Raw genomic sequence first — 26,002 nt, forward strand, 5'->3', positions numbered from 1 at the left:
AATTGTCGGTTGTCATCATTTAAAAAAAATGATGCAAGTGCAGTTCATCATGAAAAGGCAGGTAACTGACAAAAGACATTCATGTTACATACAGATGGGTAAATTAGGGCCATATAATTTTTACACTATCTAAATTTGTTTAAATTTTTCTAATTTGTGTGTTTTTCCTTTTTTACTATACAATAGTGGTTATTTGTCCACATAAATTACTGTAGTATACTATAGTATTTTACTATAGTAAACTGCAGTAAAAAACTTTACTATAGTATACAGTGTTTATCAATTTACTACAAGGGCACTACAATTTTCAATAGCAAGTACTATAGTTCACTAAAGTATTTTTTGTCTGAGTGTTCAATTTAACGGGACTTTTATTTTGACGGGTCTTTGGGGAGACGCTTCAGTTTTTGTGTTTGCTGTTAGCTTCACTCAAACAGTAAACGCTTGTAAAATAAACTCTCAGAGCAACTGTGGAGATGAAGTTCATGTGTTCATATCCTCATACAGTGCAGACGCAGATAAATCCTCGACCATCACTCGTGTTGTATGTTAAACTGTGCACATAATTCACTCAGAACAGCCAGATGACATTTAAACAACAGGATTCCGCTCCGCGTCTAGGTTAAAGCATCAGACGAAATAACGTTATAACATTTCGTCTCGTCTCGTTTTGGTCAACGAAAATGAAGAGTCATTTTAGCATAGTTTTTATTTTGTAAGCCACATTTAGTCTCGTTTTTATTCGTCAACAATATTGCATTATACATTTAATTATAGTCATCGTCACATGACCAGCATTTACGTTGCGTCTCGTCTCGTTTTCGTCATGTGATAAAGGTTCGTTGACGACCATATTTAGTCATAATTTTCGTTGACGAAAGCAACACTACTTCTATGAAGTGCCAATGATGTTATTTACAAACATTTTTAAAAGCTGTACTATTATAAAACCAGAGGTTCCAGTTTTAAAATCTGAATCTGAAACAGGAATGCAGCATTCATACATGTTAACTGAAAAGTGTGTCAAGTATTGCCATGAAGGCCAAAAAACAGACACTCTTTGTGGTTCTGTTTACAAATGACAGATCGAGGAAAATTTATGATATTGCAGAAAAACGCTGAAGGTCAACAGGTCAATGCAGTGTCACAGATGATTCATGATGCAGGCACAATCTCATTTGCAACCACACGCTTTATCTTATAACACACCAGCTGATGTCTGACCTGGAGCAGGCAATCGAGCCCACAGCATTAGAGTGTCCGCTGCCCTGAGCCACGCAGTGCACACGGCCGCTCTCAAGATCCATACTCCACAACCGGATGCTCTTGTCCTGTAGAGTTACAGAAACATCTTGTTTTATCACGTGGGTGAAACTATGCATTCAGAAGATATTTGGCCTGGCAGGCTTAATTGATAAGCCAGTGGTTTGGCTTTTTGTGAGAATGTAAAAGAATCACCTTTGCACAGCTTGCAAACATGGAACCCTTTCGAAACACATCTATAGACAAGATGGTATCTGCAAACAGATTACAAGACATGTCAGAAGATAATACTGTGCTTTTCACTGAAGTGAATGTCAACAATGTGTACAGACGGCCTACGTATTTTTTTACACACAAACAATTCTGACCTTAAAGGACCCATTGGATGAAAGTCACATTTTTGTTCAGGAAACATAATTTCGCTAAACCATTGCCATGGCAGTACAGTGTGTTGTGTTGACATGCCGGACGGAAGGGGGGTGGGGTTCGCTATAACTCATTATCATTTAAAGAGACATGCACCAAAGCTGTTTTTGACGAGGCAAGAAGGGTTTTGTTTACACAGCCATTGAGTGTTTTTAAGCAAAATATGTTCCAGACATTTCATGAAGACCCTAATAAATCATACCATCTTGTTGAAAGTGCTCATTTTATGAGTCCTTTAAGAGCGAGAAAGGTTAACACAAAAGGTTAACACGACTAGGGCTGCAACTAATGATTATTTTAATTGTCGACTAATCTAACATTTATTTTTTCGACTAGTCGACTAATCTAACAATTTTTTTTAATCTAATAAAGATTTTTTTGGATCACCTCATTAATCCTTTGGCAAACTTTGCAAATAAACAATAAGTTCTAGTATTTTCTTACATTATAAAGCAAATCATACTTTTTACTCCACTACATCTTATAAATAAATATTGTTGTTTTAAATATATTGTTTTAATATTTTAATCCGTGTTTTCATTAAAATCACTATGTTCTTTTAACTAAGTAGTTTTAATTTTAAAAGTAATAAAAGACTGATTTTTATGTACTTAAGTACTGTATTAAAGGTAAAAAAATAATAAACTTAGCTATGTATATTGTGGTAGGCTTTATGAGACTATATGATTTTTTTTATTGCACTTATGCTTTTTGTTTGATTACATATGGTGCTCTTGGCTAATTACATGCACTAATTACTTTACATTAAAATACAGGTTGACATTTCTACTCTAGCATTTTTAAATTATGGACTCATGAAGTTGGCATACGTGTCAATACACTTCAATGGGTCAGTGCACTTAAGGGCCACTTTGAGGTGCTACATCTCAAATACCTTTAAGGGTGCGTTGAAAGTTTCGCATTGGGTTATACCCAGTGTCCGTGACAGGGTTCCCACACTTTCATCAACACCAAATTCAAGGACTTTCAAGGACTTTTTCAAGCACATTTTGGTCAAATTTAAAAGTGTGTTTTTGTGCCGTCGCCGGGCACTTTGGGAAAAGGATACCATTTTTTATGATTTCTCTCTTCACGAAGGGCCATTTCAGAAGTCTGTTAGCAAAGGGTACATGCAGTCACAGACATAAATAGACACCGCATTGAAGGCTTTGGCCTGTTGCTGTTATGGGTTCAACAATGCTGCCATATTGGAGAGGACAAGACAAAAACAAAAGGGAGCTTCTTTGAATAAAAAGCACAATAACGTTTACATTTCACATCGTTTTTTTTAATGATTTACAGTCTACGTGGAGTATAAAAATGTCTTGTCTCGAGTTACTTATAATAGATAGTCAGACTTAGAAAATTGTTCGTTGCTTTGAGGAATTTAGAAAATTCACACTGGTCAATTAGTGATTTGGCTTATTTTTCATAGTAACTGTGGAGACATTCCAATGCAAGTATGGGATACTGTATAGTACAGGCGCCCGCTTATGATAGAATAAAGGACTGAAGCGGAGACAAGTATCACACAGAAGGGGTTTCTTTTGCGATGGCAACCGACTGGCTGTACATTATCCTGATTTTAACATGGCTACTTGCCTCAAGAGCAAATTATATCATGTATTATGTATTGATTTTAAATATTTTAATAAACCATTTCTAACAAATGCAAACCTACTGCAGGGAAAACATTTTTACTTTTGGTTTTTAGGCAAGAAAAAAGTTAAAAAAAGACAAACATTCAATTTGGTTTAATCATTTGTAAATATAATCTCATATATGTTATTATTATTGTACTTGTCAGAATGACAAGTACCTGGTAGTGTTGTCAAAAGTACCGGTACTTCGGGTCCAAGTTGGTACCAAAAAATAAAAAAGTTGTTGGTACCTAATTTTCATAAGACCCGGTACCAACGCCGTCCTGGTTCAACCGGGTACTGATGCTCTGTCTGACAGGTTGTCAGTTGGAAACTTTTCATAGACGCAACAAGACGTGATGAGCGGATAAACGTGGCTCCGATCCACAAGAGATGCGCGCAGAAATACTTCAGATTAAAGTCATATCACGAAGAAAACGAACAGAGTTTTGTGGTGAAAGGAGGAAACATCCGGATTTAAGTTAACAATTCAAGCGGTAAGTTTCAAATTCTGTTCTCGTTTGCATTATGAATGTTGTAGCATATATTAAATTTAAAGGTTACTTTAAAATAAACGTCTTTGTTTGCGTGTTAATTTGTTAGCGCCAATGCTAATCCAGTCAAGTGTCCTTATTAACCATTTAATGCTTTTATAACTGTAATGCGGTAAAATAAATGGGAGGACAGGGTGGGGTTTACAGTACCTATTTTATATAGGCCTATCTGAAATCTATATGCTAGAAAACTAGCATACTAACTGTATGACTAGCAATGTGTATGTCTTGGATAGATAACTCTATTAGGTTTAAAAAGAAACATTTAAACTAAAGAAAAATATATCTGTTGCATTTATTATTTTAATGTACAGTTACCTTAATACAAGTAATCTTGTGTAAAAACTGAGGTTTGTTTTAATATTGCATATGCATGTTTGTTCAGTCAGTTGACTTACTGAAGTTTATTCTATTTGTCTTTTACAGCAGCAGACTGAGGAGGATGTTCATCAGCATGAAAGACCCCAGTGAGCACACAACCGTTTCAGCAACAATTAACTTGCATACTTCATGTATACAAAACGGCATTGCTTTCTACACCTTTATATTACCAATGAGCTTTATTAATAAAATTGTGTTTCAATTAGCATGTACTGTTGTTTTGCTTTGGTACCAAAATTTGTACCGAGAACCGTGGAATTTTACTGGTATTGGTACCGACTACTGAAATTTTGGTACCGTGACAACACTAGTACCTGGATGATTGTGCATTATTAGTTTTGATAATAAACAGATGAGAATGCCCTCAAGGAGCTTAATTCAAAGGGTTCTGCCCTTCAAAGGTTGTTCAACATAGGTGAGTTCACTTTTGTTTGGAATTCGCCTTTCATTTGAATATTTTTATTTTCAATTTATTTATTTAGCATTCAATGTGACAAGTAATCAACGGTGACCTGAGGGCGCTATGTACTCTCAATGTCATCTGTCAATCTGCGTAAATAGTGCTCTGGAAAGTTTCAAGACATTATATAAATTAAATTGTAACTAAAAATATATGATATTACTGTATGATGATTATTATTACTGTTATATTCAAAATTAGGTACAAAGCAGTTTCTAAAAGATACAGATCTCTGACGCGTGCAGGAATACACCAGCATTCAAACATTTCGTTCCATCACTGCTGATATGGTGAACTTGATAAAAAATGACTGAGCAACTTCAGACACAGCAAGCTCAAATATCCAAACCTCCGCCTAAAAACACACAGCAAAAGTTCATTACTGCAACAGATAACACTGCTGGGAGCATGTTTTTGTTTTCACTAAACCAATGCTATCTAGCTAGCATTTCAGTGTTTCTTAACATCCTAAAAATGATTCAAACTTTTAAGGCACATTCACTGACAAGAATAATGACAACTAATGAAATTATTCTTGAAATGAACGTAGCTGAAAAGAAACTTATTTAGCAGTGGTTTAATACAACATATGTTTGACTGTATACGATGATCTTAACTGTTTTGCTTGATGCATAACCTGCTGGTGTACTCCACATCTTAACTTGGATAAACCATATTTTTATTATAGCTCAAACATCATTGAATTTGCACTTCTCTGGCATTGATTGAGTTAAATAACTCCACGCCTCTGACTGATTTACGCAGTACTGCACATGATCACGATTTATCCGCTCAAAGCCTCTTTTTTTAAGTTCTTCCCGCTTTCCCCCAGATCAGCAATGTTTTTTTGTTCTGGCTTCGGCAACACTAACCAATATTTTTAACAAAATCTAGTTTGTTTAATTTAAGCACTTTCAAGTACCTATGTCTGTTTTCAAATACTTTCCAGTCCTTGAATTCATTTCAGAAATTCACACACTTTCAAGCACTTTCAAGAATAGTGGGAACCCTGCCGTGACTACCACCATGCAAAAAAGCAGACATTTTTACTGTAGCATTGTAGCAAGTTAAGGATCCATGAAGAAGGTGGAGCGGATAGCGTCAATACGAAGCTGCGAATAAGAAGCTGGATTCAGCCTCGTGTTTGTCGGGTGTATTATACTTTATCTTGTTCTGCTGATTAACTTACACACGCCGGGAACAGAAACTGCTATTACAGCAGATAAACGTAAATAATACGACGCATTTCACGCACGTGTCATTGCAGCCCTAAACACGACTGAAGAAAAATTTCAACATGATGTACATTGAACCTATTTTGACCACATTTCTTGATTAGACTGACTTTTAAAAGTTGCTAAAATATTGTGGTGAATTGTGTATGTGACATCGTTTTATGTTCACAATTTATATCCCTTCTTCTTGCTTTAAAAACAAATGTGCCTCGATTCTTACAGGTAAATTGTACATCTGGAATAAAAGTTTGCAAAACGATATACTATTAATCTAATCGAATACTAATCTGTGCATTTCAGATTACATGCCTACTAGGGCTGGGCGGAATGACGGAATATTCCGTTGCCGCGGAATGAAATGTCAACCGTAAGAGATTTTTCTATTCTGTTTATTCCGCAGAATGTAAATAAGTAGGTGTGGTTAATTCTGTGCTCTGCAAGTCGGGCATCATGATGAAAAAAACATGTGAATTAATTCACCGATAACAAATCAAACATTCTTTTGACCTTCTTTCAGTCTGTAGTTTCGTGATCCGCTCCAGTCCGGCGCTTTCTCTCTCACCCACAGTGCTCGTGCAGTGGTGCAGTGATCTGCGCGTGCATAGAATAAAGCTCATTCTCAGGTATTTCAGAAGACAGGTCGCTTTGTAAAGCTGTTAATAGTTTTAATAAAGTTTAACTTTAGGCGAGCCAAGGCGAAACTTGCGTTGTAACGCGCGATGATGCTCGCCACGTGAGCGCTGCCACTGGGAGACGCGTGTGGAGCTGTGGTGTGGAGTCACCAGACATACACTCGCAGTGCGAAGACAAGCTCGAGAATAAACAAACCTAAAGACAGAGTCGCAACACACTAAAAGTTTGCATCTGATAAAGAGTGAAGCGCGATACAGACCTACAGTACACACCCCATGAACACCAGTTTATAACACCAGTCGTATACTGTGCTCTCATTGTTTGTGCAGGGCTCTAGAGTGCGACCAATTTGGGTGGATGTAGCCGCAGATGATGAGAGAAGATGAAAAGAACGATTGACAACTTTTTCGTTAAGAATGTTAAGTTAAGGCCTGATCTGTCTGAAAATCATAACCAATGCTCCGACACACTAGACTGTGACTAAATGGTCTCAATTTTGCGACTGTTTTTATTAATGGTCGCACCGGTACGACTGTCAAACTGATCAATATATAATTTTTGCGTATTATAAATTTAATGCGCAAAAATGTTATACTGCGCAAGCGGCGCATTCAGTCACTCATTTTCGTCTCCCCTCCTTCAACCATTCACTTATCTATCAGTGCCCCGCCGGCCCCAAAGACGTAATTCGCGGGTTACGGGTAAGAGGCGAAGGACCGAAAGAGCAGACGAGTGAAGCGCTCAATCTCGCAATTTAAATAAATATGCAGAATACAAGAATTTCCCCTGCTATGGTACAAAACAGCAAAGATAACGAAATGTGTTGCAAGTATTGTATGCATGTGAAGCTAATGCAGGAAACACGTGTTTAAACTTTAAGCACTGAACTATTGTATAAAGATCTCTAACAATACTGCAAAGCATACAAAATGTTATACATCACGCTAAATACAATTTATTTGTAAGTCGCTATTGATAGAGAAGCCAAACGTGTATCAATGCAGCTTTCATGAAGAATAATCACTAAAAGCCTTCAGGTCTTGCGGGTTGACTGAGATATGCGCGCGCCCAGAGTATCAGAGCACAAAATACTAAACGGAGTTCTCTTTCACGCCTTCTTACTCTGAAACGGACATATTAACACAAAATAAGCTAAAAATTCCCATATTAACAAGAAACCTTGGAAAGGTTTTCAGTTTGTTTCGTGACCAAACAGTTGGGAAACAAAACCCGTGTTCCAGTATATTGCGCAAGCTCTTAAAGGGGCAGCAGCATAACAAAGATCTCTGTTTATAATGTTCATCAAACAACAACGGACGGGCCCAAAAACACTCACTGATATTAAAGGAATTGTGTTCTCTTATAGGAGTCTTTCACAACAAATAAAGGAAGAAAGTAGCTTTAAGAAAGATGTGCTTTAAATATGGTAAAGTGTTGAAAGAGTTTACATATACAATAAAAATAATTCAATCATAAACAATGATTTGTATTAATTTCTAATTGATTTATTAATGTATTAAACACATTTTAATGAAGTTTTAGTGATTTTCTTACCTCACCCCACGACTCTGGTGCTATCAAATTAAGGGCTGGTGCCACCAACTGAATAACTTGGTAGTACCAGTGCCACCTCTCTCAAGTGTTAGTCTAGAGCCCTGCTTTCTTGTAGAATTGTGCTTCAAATAAAGAACTTTATGTTGACCAGATTGTTAGTTAATCATTTACAAGTCAATATTGCCTATATGGACAGCGATTTAAAAAAAAGTGAACTTGTAAAACTGTGTTGTTAAATGCGATGCGGTCAAAAATTTGGGTGCACCTAACTTTTGTGCTGGTGCACCTAAGAAAAAAAGTTAGGCGCACCAGTGCAAAAAGTTAGTCTAGAGCCCTGTTGTGCACATATTCAAACTTCATTGTCATACTTGTTGTCTATCTTCCTACTGTATACATATGATATAGCTAGAAGATACATATAAATTAATAATAAATCTCATTATCAGAACTTAATTTGATATCTTTATTACATTTTCATAACTTTCCTACATTTTAACTATATGGTGAGCATTTAAATGAACTGTAATATATAAATAAAGGAAATCAATCTAAGAAAAATTTGGTATAAGATATAGAATTAAAATAGTAGATTGTTACCATGAAACATATCCTTTCGTGAAATAAAATTATTCATTCCGTGAAATAGATTTTTGGTCATTCCGCCCACCCCTAATGCCTACAAGTTACTACATCTGGAGGATACACAGAGGACTTCACAATATACTGTATTTCACAGTGGAATGCTTAAGCTTGAATGGACTTAAAGCGTTAACATCAGCAAGTGTAAAATCTTCTTCATGACTGCTTATTTGATTTGACTTTTCAATATTTCCAGTTCACAAAAAACAATAATTTTGTTATTACTTATTCACCAGTAGACTGAAAGAATGCCTTAAGCAGCAATTTTAGAGCCAACACATCTGTTTTTCAGAACACAACAGGATACATGCTGAAACAACTCACATTAAACATTACGTTTGCAGCATGCTGCTGCCCCCTCTTGTGGTTGTAACTTACCTGTGTGTCCATACAATATCTGGCAGCTATTGGTAGCCAATTCAAAGACTTTCAGCTGAGAGCTGTTAGTGGCCACAACAATGTGGGTGTTGTCCTTTCCCAGAAACTTTGTGTCCAAGATATCATCATTGTAGCCAACAAACTGCATAAAAATAAGAAAAAAATGGTGAACTTTTATGCATTATAGATTCAAATATGAAATACAGGATATATCTACGCTGAGGGTAAACAAAAATGAAAAGTGAAAAAAGAACTAACCTGCTGCTGTACTGTGACAGAGGGCAGCTGATAGATGAGGATGTTGTGCTCTGCTGTGACTGTGACGAGTCTGTCAGATTGGAGCATGGGCAGGCAGTGCACCAGACAGCGTGGGTCCACATCACCCTCATCTGTGCTGAGAGCAGGAGCATCGGTCTGGGTGAACACACAACGTGCTGAGCTGGACTCCCACACTCTAAGAACACCTGGTGAGGACCGTAAGAACATTTACACACATGAACATCCACTTCTACATCAACTACACAATGGTGTGCCACAAGGGTCAGTACTTAGACTGTTTTTAATTGTACATGAAATTCACAATGTGACCCTGGACCACAAAACCAGTCTTAAGTAGTACGGGAACATTTTTAGTAAAAGTCAAATATACATTGTATGGGTCAAAATTATAGATTTTTCTTTTATGCCAAAAATCAGTAGGATATTAAGTAAAGATCATGTTCCATGAAGATATTTTGTAAATGTCCTACTCTAAATATGTAAAAACTAGAGATGCACCAATTGCAATTTTCTTTGCCGATTCCGATTTCATTACAAGTGAAACCTGCCGATTCCGATTTTTGCCAATTCCGATTTTCTATCCACAAACTATAATTGACAGTATACTGTATATAAAACCATATTAACTTTTCTTCAATACACATTTTTTTTATTTTCATTAAATAAATGATTGAACATTACAATTTCCCCAAATTTCCCTAAATGCAGTTCCCTAAATGCAGAATCTTCTCTTTCCCAAACAACTCTTAAATTGAATAACTCTGTGACTGAAAAGAAGTACAAATAATAAAATATAACTAAACATGTCACTTAATTTACTTTTTTCATTTTTGTACTCATCTCACAAAAGTCTAAGATAACAATATAATACTTCAACTTTATTCTCGTCTGTTTCTGTTTATGAAACTAACATTGCTTTATTTCATTTTTTTCTGAAATGTAAAATAAATAGTCTATCTTGTGTCTGTAGGAGTAAAAGAAGTGGGTTGATTTTTGCTGCAACTTCAATAAAAAAGTAAAAAATCTTATGAGTGAATTCTACTCTAAAGATCTATATGTATTTGCCGTTTTTTTTTGTGTTAGTAAAGAACTCAATCAGATATATTTCACATATATTGGTTGATTTATTCATTTTTTTATATTTTGGATTTTTAAAAACAAGTATAAGTCGTGTTGAATGTCATTTTACCTAGGTGAAATGACCACAGTTTTAACGTAAGACAAGGAATCAGGTTGAATGGAATTTACGTTTGTTTTACACAGAGTGAACGACTTCAACATGAGTTTAGCATGTGTCAGAGTTTAGCATGATGCTAATAGCATCACTGTTGGCATACATACCCCATGTAGACGGATCAGCGAGAGATGAACTACAGTGCACCTTTTTGTCTGTACAGTACATGATGCATGTGCACGCGCGTGCAGTCAGTGGATATGAGAGATGCACGCGTCTATGCGCATATGCGACACACATGCGAGTATAAACGAGCTGTTAAAGACAGGCTGTGCGCGTGCACGTTTACATGTTTACTTGCGGCTTTGAGTGTACTGACGGCTGTGACGTTCTTGCCCGCATCACGGGAAACAGAATATCGGTTTGGAATCGGCGAGACGTGAGACTGACCGGCCGGTCACCGGTCGGGCCGATCATACGAAAAACCGTCCGATTCCGATCTCTTGCCGGTCAATCGGTGCACCTCTAGTAAAAACTTTATTTTTGTGAGTGGATGGCCTGCTACAGTGCCTCTGATTAACAACTTTTAAGGCGATTTTCTCAATATTTAGATTTTTTTGCACCCTCAGAGTTTTAAACTGTTGTATCTCCGCCAGATATTGTCCTATCCTAACAACCCATACATCAATAGAAAACTTGTTTATTCTGCTTTCATATGATGTAAAACTCTCAATTTCATTTTGGTTTTGTTGTCTAGGGTCACAAATGATCATGGACATGGATTCATTTTATGTCAAAATGGCTTCTGGCATGAACTACAGTGCTTACCTTTACTGCCAGCTGTGACAAAGTATAAGTCGTTGCTCTTAACACCCATCTGAGAGTAATGGCTCTTCTCAGTGAGAATAACAACACCTTCCACTGCCTAAACACAAACAAATGAAATCAAGGCATCCAAAATCACCTTTTAACATTTACAGAGTACCTAACTTATTTGTTATTATATGACTATCTATGCAAAGATAACAACCTACGAAGAAATTAAATCAATCAAGTCTTTCAAAAAACATGTCCATGGGTCAAAGATATCATCTGACCTCATAAACAGGCACAGTTCTCTTCACTTTCTTCTCCTTCAGGTCCCACACTGTACAGATTTTGTCTCGGCCAGAACTAAAAATGAAAAGTCTCCATAAAAAATTTGACCAATGTGAAAAACATTCTTCAACCTAACAAAATATCTATTTCTGAATTTTGAGCAACACAATTCAAATTCAAATGCAACTTCACAAAAATGTTACCATCTTTTAACATGTCTCAGCCTAAACAAGACCTTAAACACAATGGTGTTTTCTCCAAATATCTGAATACAAACTATTTTCGAGAAATGAGTGATGTTTTTCATATTTACCTGACCAGAGTCTGGCCATCCGGAGAGAAAGCCAAAGATGTGACGGCACTGTAGTGGCTCTCAAGAACACAAACACACTTGCTGGTCCGTAGGTCCCATATACGAATGCCACAGTGCATTGAAGAGGAAAAGAGCTGCAGCCTGCTGATGTCTGGATGGAACTCAACCAGACTTTATACAAGACAAAGGAGAAGCTGATTTATCAAATCATTTATATCAGTTGCCAGTTTTATATCAGTATGTTGCCACAGTCGCTCCTAGACATTTCCACAGCATTGACATTTTTAATAAGAATAAATATAGAAACATTCTTCTGTATTACATATTTATGTAAATTATATGGATACATTTAAAAATAAAAGCCAAATACAATTTTGAGAGGAATGACATAGATGTTTAAGGTTTAAACTTTGTTTATGCCATAACATTTTACCCATGTAAAACTGTGATTTTAAAGATTTAGGAAATTGTTCTTTATTGCTATTCTAAGGGTGCCGTCACATATTTCCCAAGACCGACATTTGTCACTTCATTACATACTGCACAACTCCAGAAGATCCTTTGAGATTGTGGGTGCAATACTGCTTCAAAACATCCCAGAGCTTTATAGTGCCATCACAACCACCTGGAAATACAAAAAGCACCAGTAAATCATATTACAACATTAGGAAGCAATTCTACTGTTTGAAAAAAGAAAGACGTTAAAACTGCTGGGCATTAAAGAGCAAGTGTGTGGCCCACCTGTAGCCAGCAGAGTGGAGGTGCAGTCAAACGTCATGCTGGCCACCGGCACGTTGTGGATGGCCTTCCATGATCGAGTGCAATTCTCCTGCTTCCAATCCCACTGCTTCAGAAGCAAAGCCCTGCTGGCGGTGACAAGCATCTGTAGAGAAAAGCATTGCAACTCTCTTATCAAGATAAGAATAATGGGATATATTACTATTGTCATGAATAATGATGTAATTAATATATGAGTGAATGATCTTACCTGATCATCATGACTAAGACAGAATGATGTGATGTCCTCCTGATCATCCTGTTCAGATGAAAATGTGTGAAATACACAATGCTATATATAGCGCATAAAACAGCAGACACAGGGCTATAAGACACTGACCTGCTCGATGCTATGGATAATTTTTCCTGTGTCAATTTGCAAAACGTTGACTCGTGGTCCACATGTGCAAAAAATGTATTGTTCATCTTGACTGATCTAGATGGAGATAAACAAGACGTGAAACATTTGGTAAAAACAACTTGCGTTTAATGACCTGCTGATGTGATCTTACCTGTACTTTACCTCCCTTGTAAAACGGCTCGATTTTGCTGGACACCGCATAACTGAAGAAACAAATCAGACGAGTATAAAATGAATGTAAAATAACTGAGTTGACGCATGTGATCGTAACTCGACACTTACTAGTTGTCTGCATTTTGGAAGCACATTTCCCTTTTAAACGTCAAAATGTACAAAAATAACACTTACTTTGATTTAAATGGCAGCGTGCTACCAGCCATGATAATCCACACTGTTTCTCAACTTCTCGTTAAAAAATAGCTATTATTAAAAGCATGTGTATTACTTATCTACTCCTATATTTTGCACGCATGGTACATGTGTGCATAAAAATGTCGCATAAATATGACGTCAACGCCCAACACAGAGCGACATCTAGTGGCAGGTACACAAACTATATCGAATTGGCTTTTTATTCATAAAAAGCATAAACAAATGCTTTGTTATGCACTCTATTATTACTATTATTTCAGAATAATAGTAGTCATTCAAATTACAAAACAACAGGGAATCGTTGTAATAAATGATTAAATAAACATACCTTCCTACTACTACTAATGAAAATAATACATAATACTTTTAATTATTTTTTAATGCCTAGATTACAGCTCTGCAGGTTCTCCTTGGGATGCTTTTTAATAAGTATTAAAAGTTACCCTCGGCTCTTAGATCAATGTAAATTTAAATGTAGGTCCAAATGATTTATATGTTTATTCAATTATTATATTATTCTAGATTAATTGGCAATGTGTACGCAACTACACATTGGTAATTGAATTATTTTATTAGCAATATTATTGTATTTTTTAGCTAAGTTAATTTATTAATTTATATAGTAGTTTACTCAGGTTGACACAAACAGATGTGAGAGACTCGCTTGTTGTTTTGAAGTTTAAGCGTTAGATGTCGCTACTGCTCCACTCACGTGTGCAACTGTGTGAGTGCGCAAGCAAGACGTTTAACGTTACGTAACTTCCGCTTAGCCATTTTGCACCCGCAAACAGATCTCAGACCAGCCGTTATCGGTTTTATAATGCAGTTCATAGTTTATACTCCAGTTGTTATATATCTAAGCCTGATTCCCGGTCAGTAAACAGTATGCTGCCATTTCACACAATCACATGCGCGTAAACCCGACAGTTACTTCCGCCTTGAGGAGGCATGATGTCATATGTCAGAAGTATGGGTTTAACAACGGTGTTAAGTGTACAGAGTATGAGATGTCAAATATTTAGATCGGTGCGTGTCAGCAATTCACACATCTTTAACACGAGAGAAGCTAACACATGCGCAGTGCTTTCACAGAGCAACACACTGGTAGGTCACTGGCTTCTTATTCATTCACTCCTCATGCATACGTGCATCACAACAGGAAATCATCTTTTACTTTTTTAATTTCGTTATTATTCCCAAACGTTGTTCTGCATCATCTGCTGCATCTGCACATCTGTCCACTCTATGGACAGCATGCCTGTAAGGTTTTAAAGATGTAAAGTATACAGTCTTGTAATGATGCATAAGTGTTTACTTGTGTATGTTACACATATCTCTGTACTCTGCTAATTTATTTTTGAATGAAAAAGCCTCAGTGCTATCGTCATTAAACCTATAAATTATTTATATATCATTTGTAAATGATTTTTAATACACAATGCACCTGTTTGACATGTTCGTTTACCGAATGTGATCCTCTTCTTCAGTTTAGGAGATGTTGGACAGCACCACGTGTGTCTCTTATAAGCATACGGACACTGTCCACACTACCTCCTTCACCCTCATCTGGACAGAACAAATCCAGCGACAAAAAGACTGGCGTAAGCAACATTTACCATTTGCGGGGCTGCCAAACTGAACCTTAAACTTACCACATAGTATGTGATGTGCTGTGGGACAGAGAAATCGTGGGGTTGAATCCAGCTGATCTACTTGAATCGGGTTGAATAAAATCGATGACTCATTTTTTACAGCCAGTGACTTGGAAATCTCTTGCTATCACATTTGCGTTGGGAGGAGGTTTACTTTTGGGGATGAAGTACTTAAAGAGAGAAAAAGAAGAAAGTAAGGACGGTTTATTTATGACTGAGCAACTTGTTTATAATAAATGCTTGTTTCAATCTCTTTTCCTACAGTGGATATTTGCTTAGAATATGTTAATGTTTTTTTAAATATATATTTTAGGGATTGAGAGGGAAAGAACTAAGTCAATAGGAAGACCAGCACTAGGGGGTCCATTCTCACTAGTGGACCACAACAATAAACCCGCAAAGAGTGAAGATTTCCTCGGCAAGTGGGTTCTGATCTATTTCGGATTCACACACTGTCCAGATATTTGTCCTGATGAGCTGGAGAAAATGATTGAGGTCGTAGATGAGATTGGTAATGGATCGTTTTATTATTTACTTAAAACCACAGATGGTTTTCGGTCTTTTTAGCAGAGCACCAAATGAAAAATAACTGTATGAAATGTATCTGAAATATGGGGATTATTTGGTCATGCTTTTCTGTCACAGACAGAATTAAGACGCTTCCAGATTTATTACCAATTCTCATCACAATTGATCCGGACAGAGACACAACAGAGGCGATGTCAGCTTACGTCAAAGGTGAGCAAACGAAACGTTACTGTATGTATTTACTATTTATTCTTCAACGTACACCATATGTTGTGATGGTTTGATTTTCTTGTGTTGATGTTGTCTGATATCTTATCTCTCATACAGAGTTTTCTCCAAATCTGATCGGCTTGACAGGCACAACTGCTCAAATCGAACAAGTGTCCAGAGCCTACAGAGTGTACTACAGCCAGGGCCCTAAAGATGAAGACAGCGACTACATAGTGAGCTTTTAGTCTGCTAAGTCACGCAGTTCATGCAGTTGTTTGTTTATGAAAAACATAACATACACTATATAGTCATCCACTACCTGTCACATTGCAATGTTTTCTCTTTAAACATAGGTTGATCACACCATCATTATGTATCTGGTGGGACCTGATGGTCAATTCTTGGAGTATTTTGGACAGAACAAAAAATCTTCAGAGATCTCAGCATCCATTGCGTCCCACATGAGGAAGTACAAATAGTGAAAATGATGTGCTGTGATGCTCTGAGGTGTAGAGAGGTCAAAGGCCACACTCTTCACAAGATGTCTCGGACTGAAGGAAGTGCTTTCTTTCTTCTGTGAAATGTGTTGTTTATTTAAAGCTTAACTCCGATTTAATAAGTCACTTCCAGTTTAACACAGTAACTTGACCATTGCTTTTTATTTCTGTAAACAGTATTGGTTTTCAAATGACTCAACTTGAATAAATTACAATGTTTTGTTTGTCATTTTGGTAATGGATTGCGTTGTAATAGATGTAGATTTTTCAGAGAGAGTGAAGAATGAGTGTTTTTATTGCTCAGGTTGGTCTGGCATCTCTCTCACCTTTACTTATTGATCACCAAGTCCTTTTGAACCACCAGTTGTTATGTTCCATGAGTAACTGGTCATTCACAACGCAAACTGGAAAAATAAGTGTACTTTTTCAATTATGTTTTCTTAAAAGCAGTCACAGTGTAATGATGATAGCGTGCTCGGGTGCGGATGGTAATGTACAGTGTGAGCGCAGGTCAGCGGCGGAGTGGGGACAATCGCGCTCCGGCATGTTTCAGGGCACGCTAGAGATACGGGCTCTCCAATGTTTTAGTTTGTTCGTCTGTTAACTTATCAGAGATGCAGAACACCACACAACAATTTTCGGTATTGCACCAGGCACAGTCATCGTCATCATTACAAAGCGCTAAGGCCAAGCGCCTGACAAGGTCTACACAGGTTCGTTCGAATAAACTGATATGACGTTTTTGTGGGCGTTCCCAGTAATGCACCCGCTCGTCCACACCCACTAATTAACATGTAATTTGCATGACCGTGAACAAGAAAATGAAAATGAAATGAAAGAGAAGAGAAAATAAAATAAAATGAAAATCAAAGTTTACATTTTAATTTGAATTGTGTCAGTATTATTGCTTGAACATTAATAAAACCTTTGTAAAAAATGTTTTTACAATTTATTTTTCACATTTGCCTTTTCATTTTCAAATTGGCAGTCTTGCCTCGAGATTTTAGTGAAAATGAAATGTCAAATCACCAATTGCATTTTCTTTTTCAATTTGACAGGGACAACGCATTGTCAGTGTAAAAATGAAAATAAAATAATTTCATTTTATTTTTCATTTTGGCACATATTGTGCACGCAGTTGTGTATAATGAAATTGCTAATCTGGTTTTCATTTTCATCGTTTAATTTATTTATTTAAATTTGGCAGGATTTGCCTCCCATACTAGATGGCTCGTAAAAGTGACTAAATCAAAAGACAGATTTTCTAATTCAGAAACAATGTTTTGTGTGTGCACCTCAATGTGCGCACACAAAAGAATTTGGCGTAAACGCTGTTATGTGAAATTTTCTTCCCCTTGCCTGGGCTCCAAGCGCGCATGGGCCCCTGGGCCTGTGCCCATAATGCCCATTGGATAATCCGGCCCTGAGCACTGTCAGTAACCGTGTCCAGATTGCAGTCCAGTGTGGCCGTCTGTCCTTTATTTACTGTGAGAACGGCAGGTTTCTGAGTCACTACTACTGACACAGGAAAAAAACACGATGAAATACTTGATAAAATGATCCGAAACACAAGCTTTAGGAAAATCTCTGTGGTGAAATCTGGAGGTTCATACGTGTCAACGCTGTGAGGAGAAGGCTGAGTTTTATCAGCATGTTTGTAGATGATGTCTGTTATGATCAGAGAGTAAAGAGAGAAGACACTGAGAGATCATTTAAAAGAGTTTTATGGGAGGAGCAAATACCAGCTAATCACTGTCAAACTAAACATTATTTTTTAATTTCTCACTTTGAGACACAGACCTAAAAGGGCAAGGGCGTTTTGATAAGTCTGGGTAAAAAGAAAATGGATTGATTTTTTAAATTAAATTTATCTTTGGGAAAGCATCGTTTATTTGCAGATGGCAGTTTGTTTATCTGATACAATGACATTTTTCATTTCAAGTGTGATACACAAAACTTGTATGTGCGTAAGAAACAGATGCCACTGCAAATAAGTGGATAGTGAAATGATGAATACATCTTGCTGTTAAGGATTATGCCATTTACAGTGCGTAATTACAGGATTGATAGAAATGAAAAGAAGTAATTTGCATAAACTGTGTGTGCAGTACGTTGTGATGATGTGTGCGGTCTAAAGTGTTTTGTGTGTTAGCTCCTCCCTCCCAGATCTCTTTACTGTCTTCAAGTTTCTGTCTGATCATTTCTGATTTATTCTTCAACATCTGCTCATCTTTACACATCACACAGATCAAATCACAAAATGATCAGATTATTCTGCACTTTCATCACTCTTCTGACCTGTAAGTTTTCATCACATCTCATCTCAGATTTAAAGTGTTTGAAGCACAATCTGACGTAAAGGTTGTTTTAACTCTACAGGTGTGAGTGGAGTGACTGTAGTGACCCAGAATCATCCAGAACGCCCAGCGAATAAAGGAGAAAAAGTCACAATGGGCTGTAATCTGGGATCAATTGATGATTCTGCTAGATGGTATAAACAGACTCCAGGAGGAGTTCCTCAGTATGTGTTGAGCTTTTATCATAGCTGGAGCTCACCTAATTATGGATCTGCTTTCTCTGCTCCTAAATTCACATCAACACATTTATCTCAGTCAGATTATAGTTTGATCATCAATAATGTGGATGTGAGAGATTCAGCAGTGTATTACTGTCAGACATGGGACAACTCTGCTAAGGAGCACGTATCACAGTGATTCACATCATGACAAAAACCTCTTCACCGCTCACAGTCACTTCTGCTTAAAAAAATCAGAAAAAGATATTAGCACATTAGTGACAATCTGAGAGAAATATAACATTGTTTATACTGTAATTACAGCTCATTACAGTTATGTATTTACATATTATTAGTGTAATTTAGTGGTCAAATCATGAGATGGTGTTGATATCGTTCCTTTAAGATGAAATTGATATTAGACAGCAAATGAAAACAGCAGCATTTGCAAACAGTGTGTATGAAGATGTTTTTTTAATGTAACGTTTTTATTACTGAAAGAGCTTTATTAAGTTTCAGTTCAGTGTCTCTGTGAGGTGAAGATATCACATGGTTCCCTGATGAAACAAAACTGAATTTGATCAGTAAGAATCCTAAATAAAAACTTACATATTCATTATTTCAATCACAATTAAAAATGTGAATGAAATTATTTCAGTTTTAAAAGGATATTTATTTTGTTTTATTTAAAAATATTAATGACCTAGTTCTGTTTGTTGTTTTTTAGCGTTAGCTTTTGTTTTAAAATCTAATAAACTGATGTTAATGTGTAATCTTTAAACAAAAGAGATACAAAAACATATTTGCTCTATAAAATGTGATTAACAAAAAATCCAAACTGACAGGTCTGTCATATAAAGTATGCACAAATATTACTGCATGAACACATAAGCCCATATTCTGACATACAGCCGTGTAAAAAAGAAAGAGTAGAAGGACAAGTGCATAATATATTTTGCAATTTTCCTAAATACATGTGCAAACATTTGTATTGTACAAACAACTTGTTTTCTTTGCAGTATTTGAGGTCTGAAAGAGCATCTTTTGTTATTTTATCCTGTTTATCCAGTTTTAATTTTCAGCAAATAAAAACAAGTTCACAGACTGCAAAAATAAAAAATAATTTTGCTTAAACACAAACCTACAGTATATAAATTAATTCAGAAAAAGTGAAAATATTTTTTCAGCTGCATTATTTGGTACTACATCTATCAAATCAACTTTTTGTTTTTCAAAAATAAATGCAATAAAGAATCCAAACTTTCATAAACACAATTTCACTTTTATGTACAAAAATATTATTGTCCGAATGCTAAAAATGAATTGGTTCATGGGGACTATACCTTACAGGGCCAGCCCATGTTCTGATGGCCCCTAGCCTAGGTGAGAGTTTGGATTAAAACATGTATTTTTTAACATCATTTCGTTACAATTTCATAAGAAGCCAAGCACTACGCTGCAGAGACACAAGTAATAACTGGGTGCTGAGTGCTCTGCATTATATATGGCATTGATTAGTTCATTTGGCATTGAGTAGTTTCAACTCAATTATGCTCCTTCCTCCAAAGGAATGACATCAATGAAGAATTCCAGTCTGGATTTAGAGCATGTCACAGTACAGAGACTGCTTTGATCAGAGTTACAAATGATCTGCTACTGGCGTCTGACCGAGGTTGTATCTCGTTATTGGTGCTGCTAGACCTTAGTGCTGCATTCGATACCATTGACCACAGCACACTCCTACATAGACTCGAAAATTATGTCGGCATTAAGGGAATAGCTTTGAAATGGTTTAAATCTTATTTATCCGACCGTTTTCAATTTGTAGCAATAAACAATGAGGTGTCACGCAAATCGCAAGTCCAGTACGGTGTACCACAGGGCTCAGTCTTAGGGCCTCTGCTCTTCGCATTATACATGCTACCTCTAGGAGATATAATAAAGCGACACGGAGTTAGCTTTCACTGTTATGCTGATGATACTCAACTTTATATTTCCTCGAAGCCTCATGAAACACAGCAGTTCCATCGAATAATGGAATGCATAGTCGATATAAAAAACTGGATGAGTAACAACTTTTTATTACTGAACTCGGACAAAACGGAAGTGTTACTTATTGGACCGAAAACTGCTATAAGTAACAACCAAGAATACTGTTTAACTATTGACGGATGTTCCATAAAACCCTCGTCGTCAGCAAAGAATCTTGGCGTTCTATTCGATAGTAATCTGTCATTTGAGAGCCACGTCGCCAACACCTGTAAAATTGCGTTTTTCCATCTTAAGAATATATCTAAACTACGTCATATGCTGTCAATGTCAGATGCAGAGAAGTTAATTCATGCATTCATGACATCAAGACTAGACTACTGTAATGCACTGTTAGGTGGTTGCCCTGCAGGCTTATTACAAAAACTCCAATTGGTCCAAAACGCGGCAGCTCGAGTTCTTACACGTACAAAAAAGTATGAACATATTAGCCCGGTTCTGTCAACCTTGCACTGGTTACCTATAAAGCATCGCGTTAACTTTAAAATCTTGCTTATTACCTATAAAGCCTTACATGGTTTAGCTCCTCAGTACTTGAATGAACTCCTTTTGTATTACAGTCCTTCACGTGCATTACGCTCTCAGGCGTCCTGTCAGTTGGTAATACCTAGAATTTCAAAATCAAGTGCAGGTGGTAGATCCTTTTCCTATCTAGCGCCTAAACTTTGGAATAGTCTTCCCTGCACTGTCCGGGAGGCAGACACACTCTGTCAGTTTAAATCTAGACTAAAGACGCATCTTTTTAATCTTGCATACACTACTCTTCCATAATATAAATCTTCAGAGGGTTTAGGCTGCATTAGTTAGATCAACCGGAACCAAAAACACAACTGATGTACTTGTTGCATCAAAGAGTACAGAACAGTACTCTACTCTCAGCCAGTCTTGTCTCATTGTTCCAAGGTTACCACAGCGAGCAGGATGCAGTTCATGGCCTGACCTGATGGTAGAGCGGAGAATGGGAAGTGGGGACCTGACAAGAGCTGAGATGATAGAGCTGGATAAAGAAGGACGCGGTCTCTTGACATGTCTTCACCACAAAACTTCAAATGCTATTAGATTATTAATGATAATCTTAAACTATAATTTATTTTATTATTAAGTTTATTTATTTTATTTAGCCTTGTTGTGCAAGTTCTCTGGAGCTTGTGCAGAGGCAGCAGCTTTTGCCAGAGGGGAACTGGAATCCCCTGGTTGGGCCTGGGTTCTCCTGAGGTTTTTTTTCTCGATTAGAGTTTTGGGTTCCTCGCCACCGTTTGCATACTGTTTTTGCACTATCTGCCTGACCGGGGGGGCTGCTTTAGAATTTTAAAGTTTTACTTAATTAATATTGCATATAGGAATTTATTATCTGTTATATTTGACCTGTGCTTCTCTCTCCTTTATCCTAAATATCCTAAATGTGTGCTCTCACTGAGCGTGTGTGTGTGTGCGTACTTGTCTGTGTACGTACGTGTGTGTGTGTGTGTTGTGTGTGTGTGCGTGCGCATCCGCGTGTGTGTGTGTCTCTGTGTCTGTGTGTGTTGGTGCGTGTGCGTGTTCTGTGTGTGGAGTGTTTTGTGTGTGGGTGTGTCTGTCTTCTGTGTTTTTTTGCAGGTACAACTTTGATTGTTTTGCTTGTAGTCAAAGTGTCTCATGTGCAGCTGCTTTGTAACAATGAAAATTGTAAAAGCGCTATATAAATAAAGTTGAGTTGAGTTGAGTTGAATTTGAAACCAGTAAAAACATGGCCCACAGTGTCAGTGTTTCAATTAAAGACGTTATGAATGAGCTATTTTAAAGGGTTCATAAACATCAATGACACAGATGTTAACTTGTGATTTGTTTTCTCATGACATGTAAGCCCATGTAAGCCCGTGTGTTCATGCGGCCCTGCAGAGAACATTTTTGTTTAGGGCACAAATCACTATATTTGTTCAAGTCTTTCACTCAGGATACACCTGCTTCACACCCCATAATTTCACTTCATGTAAATGATGTTTCTCTGTGTTCACTCAGAATATAAAGACACTAAGTCAGTCTGTTAAGAGGAAACAGGGAATTCGGAGTCATTATAACAACATAAATATGAAATGACATTATAACAGAATATCATTATCTCTATTCACACAATCACACACATGTAAGGTTTAATATACCAGTAACCAGCCAACCAGCTTATTTAAGAAATGAATGGACACAAAGAGAAATGTTACAATCAAGGACGTTCGATTTCATTTAAGCATTATACAATAATGCTATAAACAACAATATCTGACTGTCAAACACAGGTAACCAATCAGAATGCAGTATTCACACAGTCATGTAATATCAGAGAGTATTAAAGCTGTCAGTACAGCAGGAAGTGAAGATGATTGGCTGAACCTTAATGAACTTCCTTCTCTAACATCCTCTAAATCTCTGTATGAGAATGTCATTGTGATGATAGTGCTCTTATATCAGCGGCTGTGATTGCCTCTTCTGGCCTACTTTAAATAAACAAACTAAAACAAACTACTTTAGTATATTCCAGCATTAGAGTAAATACTTAAAGGCATGGTGGGTGATCCTGTCCAGAAACATTTTTTGTCATGTTGGTTGGAAATCTCTTTACATAGCAATCAAGAAGTATTGTGGTCAAATAATATTTTTATAATTATATATAGTCTATAAAAGGCGGAGGACCAAAAAACGTTCTGGCCGAATGCTGTGACTGGTCATGTGTACATTTCCAGCCAACGTATTTGGCAATGTAGGGAGAATGGCGGACAATCAGCAACAAAACTTTCCTGCGGATCCGACAACAAGTAAATCTACAAAACAAAAGTCTGTTTTTGAAAAAGTAGTGACGAAAAAACATTTGGATCATAAAAGAGGAAAAACTCGAATTAACATTGTCAGTTTTTACACGATGGAGACAGCTTCGGCAGGCAAAGGGTCTGAAAGACGATACCATGGTTGCTCTTTCTTTTGGACAGGTATGTACATACTTCGAGAAGAATTTAATGGATTTAGTTTGTAATTCGTTATGTGGATTTACGGAATACATTCATGTGTTTGGAGGAGGTGTGGCTTTGGACGGCGAATCACATGCAGACACAGTAAAGGCCAGTATAGTCTAAGCAACAAATAGAAATCAAAATGACATAAAAGTCTTCCTAAACATGTCAATGTAATATAATAAGGTAATGTATAATAACTGACCATGACATGGTGTGACTAGACTTTGCTAACAAATATTGTTTTAGATCAGCTATAAAGTCCAAAATCAACATTATAAGTCTTCAGAAGCTTAGGATTTATAAATCGAGAAGAGAGTAGAGAAAACCTTCACTCTTAATAAGTAAGTAGCTTAAAAGCTTAATAAAAATCTTAATAATCTATTTAAAACTAATTACAAATTTGACTGAAAAATGAAGTCATTTCATACCTGTGATGACAGTTCTGCAGTCTATTAAATTCTTCCATGCTAATGAAATGGACCATACACACACAGTCATATCTTATGCTTCATATGCGATAATCTTATCTGTTTCAGAATGTTTTTAGACATGTTACATGTTAACATGTTAACTTGAACACACGTCTTAGATTATGTGACAAACACACTCAGTTTCTGCCAATCTCATATTAATCTTGAGTACCTATACAGTAGTATTGAATACTTTGTATCTTCGAAGAGTCTTTAGTTTGATCAAATTGATAAAAGACAGATACAGCTGTACGATTATTTAGCAGACGCTTTTATCCAAAGCGACTTACAGATGGGGTAAACAATGGAAGCAATTGGGACAACATAAGGACAACAAAAAGCATAAGTGCAATCAAAAAAACTGGTCTCATATAGCCTACCACAGTATACAGAGCTAGGTTGAAAGTTTTTTTTTTAATTAATTAATTTTTTTGTTTTGAAAGAGTAGAAAAGAAATAGAAGTCAGAACTGATCGGTCAGGTGTTGACGGAAGAGATGAGTTTTCATACGATTCTTAAAGATGGCCACAGAATCTGCAGATCTTGTAGCAGAGGGCAGATCATTCCACAGATGTGGAACCGATCCTGAGAAGGTACGTGAGAGAGATTTTTTACCTTTTTGGGATGGCACCACAAGATCTCTTTCGTTTGCAGAGCGTAGGGATCTGGTGGGTACATAAGCCTGCATTAGCGAGTGATGATAAGAGGGTGCCCAACCAGTGGTGGTCTTGTAGGCCAGGAGCAGAGTCTTGAATTTGATGCGAGCCACTATAGGGAGACAGTGTAACTTAATGAAGAGAGGGGTGACGTGCGCTCTCTTCAGTTCATTGAAGACCACTCTTGAATCATCTGTAGAGGTTTGGTTGTGCACGCTGGAAGTCCAGCCAGTAGCCCATTGCAGTAGTCCAGTCTGGACAGAACAAGAGCCTGGACTAGGACTTGCGTAGCATGCTCTGATAGGAAGGGTCTAATTTTCCTAATATTGTAGAGGATGAATCTACAGGACCGGGTGGTGCTGGCAACCTGATCTGTGAAGTTAAGCTGATCATCGATCACCACTCCCAGGTTTCTGGCCGTTCTGGAAGATGTGATGGTTGATGAGCTCAGTTGAATGGAGAAGTTGTGATGAATCTTTGTGTCGGCCGGGATTACAAGCAGTTCTGTTTTTTAAAGGTTTAGCTGCAGGTGATGGTCCTTCATCCAGAGCGAGATGTCGGCTAGGCATGCTGAAATGCGTGCAGAAACAGTCGGATCGACAGGCTGAAAAGACAGGTGGAGTTCTGTATCATCCGCATAGCAGTGATAGGAAAAGCCATGTTTCCAAATGACAGTGCTTAGGGATGTCATGTATACAGAAAAGAGCAACGGTTCAAGCACTGAGCCCTGAGGCACCCCTGTGTCGAGATGCTGGGACTCAGAGACCTCTCCTCTCCAGGATACTCTAAATGACCTACCTGTGAGGTAAGACCTGAACCATTGTAGCACCACTCCAGAGACACCCATAGCCTTGAGGGTTGACAGGAGTATGTGGTGGTTAATTTTGTCAAAGGCTGCAGATAGATTC

General features: G+C 37.1%; 2 protein-coding genes across 3 annotated transcripts in view; one reads left to right on the forward strand and one right to left on the reverse strand.

Annotated features, from left to right (window-relative positions):
- The window catches only part of tbl3 (transducin beta like 3), a 33,431-nt gene extending 19,759 nt beyond the window's left edge, over window positions 1-13,672 (reverse strand). Inside the window, exons 1-13 of the mRNA XM_057345530.1 lie at window positions 13,514-13,672; window positions 13,317-13,368; window positions 13,145-13,240; window positions 13,016-13,063; window positions 12,769-12,910; window positions 12,568-12,652; window positions 12,028-12,198; window positions 11,714-11,789; window positions 11,445-11,541; window positions 9,422-9,627; window positions 9,164-9,305; window positions 1,459-1,517; window positions 1,225-1,331 (exon numbers count right to left, since the gene is read on the reverse strand). Coding sequence (XP_057201513.1) covers window positions 1,225-1,331; window positions 1,459-1,517; window positions 9,164-9,305; window positions 9,422-9,627; window positions 11,445-11,541; window positions 11,714-11,789; window positions 12,028-12,198; window positions 12,568-12,652; window positions 12,769-12,910; window positions 13,016-13,063; window positions 13,145-13,240; window positions 13,317-13,368; window positions 13,514-13,545 — 1,313 coding nt within the window. The 5' untranslated portion in view covers window positions 13,546-13,672. The remainder of the gene's footprint in view (window positions 1-1,224; window positions 1,332-1,458; window positions 1,518-9,163; window positions 9,306-9,421; window positions 9,628-11,444; window positions 11,542-11,713; window positions 11,790-12,027; window positions 12,199-12,567; window positions 12,653-12,768; window positions 12,911-13,015; window positions 13,064-13,144; window positions 13,241-13,316; window positions 13,369-13,513) is intronic.
- A 762-nt stretch (window positions 13,673-14,434) lies between these two features.
- LOC130561309 (protein SCO1 homolog, mitochondrial) lies at window positions 14,435-16,653 on the forward strand. Of its 2 annotated transcripts, none has more exons than XM_057345537.1 (7): window positions 14,435-14,641; window positions 15,025-15,138; window positions 15,292-15,382; window positions 15,503-15,611; window positions 15,839-15,927; window positions 16,045-16,160; window positions 16,281-16,653. In XM_057345537.1, the coding sequence occupies exons 1-7, from the start codon at window positions 14,486-14,488 to the stop codon at window positions 16,404-16,406; spliced, it is 801 nt and encodes a 266-aa protein (XP_057201520.1). In that variant the 5' UTR covers window positions 14,435-14,485; the 3' UTR covers window positions 16,407-16,653. The 2 variants fall into 2 exon arrangements, with proteins under 2 accessions (XP_057201520.1, XP_057201519.1); XM_057345536.1 differs by having other exon boundaries at window positions 14,436-14,641; window positions 15,503-15,700; window positions 15,835-15,927.
- Window positions 16,654-26,002: the final 9,349 nt, after the last annotated feature.

Source organism: Triplophysa rosa, linkage group LG11, assembly GCF_024868665.1.
Source record: "Triplophysa rosa linkage group LG11, Trosa_1v2, whole genome shotgun sequence".
In the NCBI taxonomy this organism is placed as follows: domain Eukaryota; kingdom Metazoa; phylum Chordata; class Actinopteri; order Cypriniformes; family Nemacheilidae; genus Triplophysa; species Triplophysa rosa.

Bases quoted from the DNA above. Each gene is read 5' to 3' on its own strand.
- LOC130561309 (XM_057345536.1), top strand. From the start codon at position 14,486: ATGATGTCATATGTCAGAAGTATGGGTTTAACAACGGTGTTAAGTGTA. The intron at 15,139-15,291 runs GTAAGCAACATT...CATTTTTTACAG, and splicing joins CCAGCGACAAAAAGACTGGC to CCAGTGACTTGGAAATCTCT. The intron at 15,928-16,044 runs GTGAGCAAACGA...TCTCTCATACAG, and splicing joins GATGTCAGCTTACGTCAAAG to AGTTTTCTCCAAATCTGATC.